At 32.9% G+C, this 5153-nt stretch overlaps 2 protein-coding genes across 2 annotated transcripts in view; both read right to left on the minus strand.

Moving 5' to 3' along the window:
- The window catches only part of LOC108750792 (alanine--tRNA ligase, mitochondrial), a 4629-nt gene extending 2931 nt beyond the window's left edge, over positions 1-1698 (minus strand). The window contains exons 1-4 of the mRNA XM_018490530.1: positions 1242-1698; positions 991-1164; positions 549-889; positions 41-340 (exon numbers count right to left, since the gene is read on the minus strand). Of these exons, the coding sequence (XP_018346032.1) occupies positions 41-340; positions 549-889; positions 991-1164; positions 1242-1448 (1022 nt within the window). The 5' untranslated portion in view covers positions 1449-1698. The remainder of the gene's footprint in view (positions 1-40; positions 341-548; positions 890-990; positions 1165-1241) is intronic.
- A 1108-nt stretch (positions 1699-2806) lies between these two features.
- Positions 2807-4766, minus strand: LOC108750508 (alpha- and gamma-adaptin-binding protein p34-like). The gene is made up of 6 exons (XM_018489985.1): positions 4579-4766; positions 4329-4498; positions 4157-4271; positions 3384-3533; positions 3187-3297; positions 2807-3108 (listed from the first exon to the last, which is right to left on the minus strand). The coding sequence occupies exons 1-6, from the start codon at positions 4640-4642 to the stop codon at positions 2936-2938; spliced, it is 783 nt and encodes a 260-aa protein (XP_018345487.1). The 5' UTR covers positions 4643-4766; the 3' UTR covers positions 2807-2935.
- Positions 4767-5153: the final 387 nt, after the last annotated feature.

Here is a 5153-nt window from a genome sequence, read left to right on the forward strand (position 1 = left end):
TATATATATTTGATTATAGATTAGTATTACAAAATCATACTGTTGTTCAGGTAACATATCATCAGCCAATGCAACAGTAATCATTCTTGCATGATCAGCTAGAATTCTGTAACCATAATCAAGTGATAATTCTGTAATCATAGTTTTGCTTGTGTCATCATCAAACGTTCCCTTATATTCTGGTGCGTTCGAATGCTTTCGTATTGCATCGAATAATGGCTGGAAGAGGTCTGTATCATAATTTGATTTTTTTCCTTGTAGAAAAGTAACTAATCGTTCAAGTCCCATGCCTGTATCAACATGATGGTTTGGTAAAGGTACTATACATCCATTTGTAAGCCTAACATAAAATATGATATTGAATAGCAATTTCATAATAATACAATTAATAAGCTCTTTATAATGTTACATAAAAAAGAAAATTTCAAATTAAATTCAATGCATAAAGATATCTAAAAAAACATACAGTACATTATACAGACTTTAAATTATTGAAATTTAAAGGATTTAAAATATTTAATAAGTACATATAATAATTGATAACTCACCTTTCACATTGTATAAAAACTATGTTCCATAATTCCATAAGATCAGCATATCCCTTATTCACTCGTTCGGCTTGATTAGTTGAGCGTTTCATATAGTCAACATGTATCTCTGTACAAGGTCCACAAGGACCTGATACCCCCATTTCCCAGAAATTGTCTCGCATACCAAAAGGTAAAACTTTATATTCTGGAAGACCAAGTCTCAACCAAATATCTTTGCATTCCAAATCCGGACTCATGCCTAGTTCCTCATTACCACCAAAATATGTTACATATAAATATTCTGTAGGTATGCCATATACGTTTGTTAAGAGATTCCAAGCATACGAGCAAGCATCCTCCTAAAGTCAGTTCATTACACAAATAAGTACTACAAGTTTAAAGTTTAGTGAAAGTAATATTGTAGTTCTTTCGTACTTTAAAATAATTTCCAAAATCATACTTTAAAATAATTTCCAAACGACCAGTTGCCAAGCATTTCAAAAAAGGTATGATGATAACTATCTTTGCCAACAATACTTAGATCATTGTGCTTCCCACCGACTCTGATACACTTCTGTGAGTTTGCAACTTTTGTCATAGGAGGTTTGTAATAATCTAAGAAAATCCCTTTAAACTGAAAGAGTAAAAAGAAAAGTATTCGTTATAGCACAGACTAGTTATTACAAATTTCTCAAGAAAAGTGTGACATACTTGATTCATGCCAGCATTGATAAACGCCAGCGAGTGATCGGTAATCGGAGAGACGGGACTGGAACGAATAAAACTGTGCTTTAAATCCTTCGTGAAGTAATCTAAAAATTCATTTCTGATGAGGTTAGCCGGTTTGTTGTTGGTGAACTGACTGTATGGGCGAATCAACTTAAGGGAAATCATCTTCCTTGTTACGGAATTTGTCATCGTAATCAACGCATAATACGAAACAATTAGCCTTCGTAAAACAATGTGAGGATACACATGAGTGCACCAGGAGTCATCGTGTCATGTAACTGAACATGATTAGGACGGTTAGGACAATACTCATAGTAGTTCTAAACAATCTAAACGGCTACATCCAAATCATGTAGCATCGTGCGCATAACCCATTCAAAACGAGTCTTATTACACATTGATGAGATTTAATTAAGTTGAGGTTTAACTGTAGATTGTCGTCGATGAAGAACCAATAGGAAAATACGTGAAAAAATTTTATTTTGAATGTAGCGCTAAGTTGGACATTTTAGATTGCGTTCGGGAATACACATCGCGAACACCTCCAGGTATTAATTTATGCTTGTTTAACATTCGGTGAATAACAAGGATAGAATGGGATAGAATGATATACTTGGCGCCAGTTGGTGTGTGTTTTCGAACGCAGCTTTGCTTCTTTCAAGTCATGCGCTCCTAATATTCAGAAATCGGTCGCTGAATTTTAATATTTGAACTGATATATAATTTGCTTCAGACTGTTCAAAAATATGAACATATATCCAATGAACATATATCCATTATTTTCTCTCTAAAATGAGGAAAATGTTGCGATGTTTTTAATTTTACCTTTTCTTTTCTTCAGGCAGTCTTCTTACGAATGTTAATTCGTAATATTAATAAAAATTCGATATAAAATATTTTATTTATTTTTAAGGTTTCTAAGTAGTTATCACAGCTAATTTGGATAAAACGAAATGATGAAATCGCTTTAAAACAATTGTAAAAATAGACAAAAGCTATCCTTATCTTTCCTCCCTCTCCCCCCCCCCTCCCCCGACAGTCAGTAAATGATTGTAAAAAGTGATACAAGCCATGTAAGCGACGCAAGTGCTTTTATTCATGCGTATATTTTTATTCACACATATCTTTTATCACTTTTTATGATTATATATTTACTGACTGTCGGAGAGGATAAACATAAAAGTTTTCGTCTATTTTTATAAATGATCTCATTATTTTATTTTATCTAAATTATCTTTATTTACAAATGTCACGTAACAAAAATTAACGTGTAATTTCTCGCTTCTAACGATTCAGTATAACTGTAGTAACTACTCAGGAGCTTTAAATAAATGTTTTTTATTAAGAAATATACATATTTTATATATACACATTTTAAATATAATAATATTAATAATTCTATCATCGGATTATGTGATTACTTTTACGTTACATTTAAGATAAATATTTTTAATAGTACATAATAACATTATACATGCAATACTATACACTTAAATCAGATGGAATTTTTTCTAAAATTTTTTTTTTTTTCTATTATACATCCTTAACATACATCGTTCAAATATGCAGCAGTCTTTAGATAAATTATGTTGTATTCTAAACTCTCTATCTCAAATCAATTCAGAAATAAGAAATTAAAATTATAATCGATCTATAAAATACATCAAATCTTAAATTTAATCCTCAATTTCTAAAAGATCGCCACCCATGGCTTTCCAAAAAGCGGTGACTACTTGCTCTGCCACTAGGCGCCTTTCATTTGTTGGTAAGGATGCCGCGTGTTCCTTCATAGCCATCAATTGGCCATACAGTTCTCCAAAATCTGCGTTTTCATCACCCATGATGCCGTCTATTTAATTTAAAATCCAATGAAAAATAAGCGATGGCACTTCATAGATTTATCATTTGTTTCATGATCTATACTGACCGAGCATATCTTGCATGCGTAGTGTTTCCGCAGGATCACGTGTTAATCGAATATTTTCAAATTGTTCTTCAATTTCGTTTACCTCTGGTGCAGGTCCCATGCACGACTTGTCTGTAACAAAACGTAATTTGATTCATATCTATGTGAAAAGAGTTATGCTTGAGTTTTTATTCTAACAACAGAAATTTGGCTTGCACCTTTAAGCACGATATTGGGCCACATGTGAGCATGCAGAGCTTCTATGATTCTCTCGATGCCATATTTGTTACCCTCTGTATCGCATTCTGAATTTCCCGTTTGCTCTAACTCGACTAGCTCAAACTTGTGGTGCAAACACCAATGCAGCACTGAAACATAAACAAAAAGCATCAATTATATGCAATATGGAAATAAATATATAGTGTAAGGTGTATTTAAAGAGACGCTATTAGCGCTATTTATGTCATTCAATCTTTATTGTTCATAAGAATGCAAAATAAGAACAGATGACAAATATCATTAATAGCATCTCCCTCAGTGAGCTCTATAATATATTAGAGCGCGCCATCGAAGAATGGGGGTCTCAATTATATAAACAATTACATAAACAATGATACTCTGGGCGTTTTCCAGTAAGGACACAGTATAACACAATGTTTGCAAACATTAAATAGAGATAAAATAATTGACTGTGTTATATTGTTTTGCTGAAAAGCACTAATAGTGTTCTGGCTGAAAAGCATTTCATGATGCAAAAATTGTATTATATTTTCTTTACCAAGATTTCTTTGTCATTGATTAGCTGTTTGTAGTTTGGAACAGTCTAAAAGATAAATATTTATTTGCCTTTCTTTTCTCTGTTGGACTGTAGTTTTCTATAGTTTAGTATAAAGAAGGAATGCTCCAATATATTTTTTAAAATATAGAACTCAATGACTCCTCATATCCATATTCGTTGAACATCAATCAACATTCTTCATCACTGTTGTACCTTTATCTCGCAAAGGCGAGTCGGATATTGCCCTGCAAGAAAACAACAGTACCTCCGCTGCTGTTAAGGAAGTGGCCAAGGATGTCAATTGTTCCAGCTCTTGATCCACCTTGTCCTATAGAAATCAATTGCCATCAACATGTCAATCTAATTGCTAAATTATGTCTCTTACTGCCTGTGGATCGTGGTACACGATCAATGCGTCAACTTCTTCCACTGGGAGTTTGTGGGATAAATTTTCTACAGCACGTACCAAGATCTGTGATGTATAATACTTGTTGTCAATGTTCCACAGATAGTCTACAATCTTGTCTTCCTCGGATAGACGTTCCGCCCCTATACCTGCATTACAAATACACAACATCAAATAAAATTACATAAAAAATTTATGAAAAATTATGAAAGTATACTTCTGTACTTACTTTCTGCGATTTCTTTAGCCTTTCCTTCCTTCGTGCTAACAATCAACGCTCGAGGTAGATTCATTGTCGAAGAAGATTGAAATACGTATCAAAAGAATCAATAATAATATTTAACCCAACTGATTGATTAATAGGCGTGAATAATAATTTCAGTAAATTAGAGGTTAGATCAAGTATGTAAACGCCGTGCCCACTGCGCAAAGTAAAGGCCTGTTCTTTTTAGCTGAACTTTTGCACCAGTTTATCTTTCTTCCTCTTCTTTCCTCCTAGAGAGAAAAGGAAGAAAGATGAACTGGTGCAAAAGTTCAGCTAAAAAGAACAGTCCTTATGCTGATTCTACAATGAATCGGTAATTCTAAGTCTTATTGGTGAAATTGACCAATAGCCAACTTATACGACTAAGGCTGATTGGCCAACTTCATCGATTAAGACTAAAACTTCCGACTACCGATTCATTGTAGAATCAGCATTAGGTATAGTAATCGCGCTTGTATCAAAATTCAAGTGAGACACGTAACTTTAAAATTAATTATAATAATTGTGTTTATAATATAAATTAATGTTATTAATTATAA

The sequence above is a fragment of the Trachymyrmex septentrionalis genome, unplaced genomic scaffold (assembly GCF_001594115.1).
Source record: "Trachymyrmex septentrionalis isolate Tsep2-gDNA-1 unplaced genomic scaffold, Tsep1.0 scaffold37, whole genome shotgun sequence".
Classification (NCBI taxonomy): Eukaryota; Metazoa; Arthropoda; class Insecta; order Hymenoptera; family Formicidae; genus Trachymyrmex; species Trachymyrmex septentrionalis.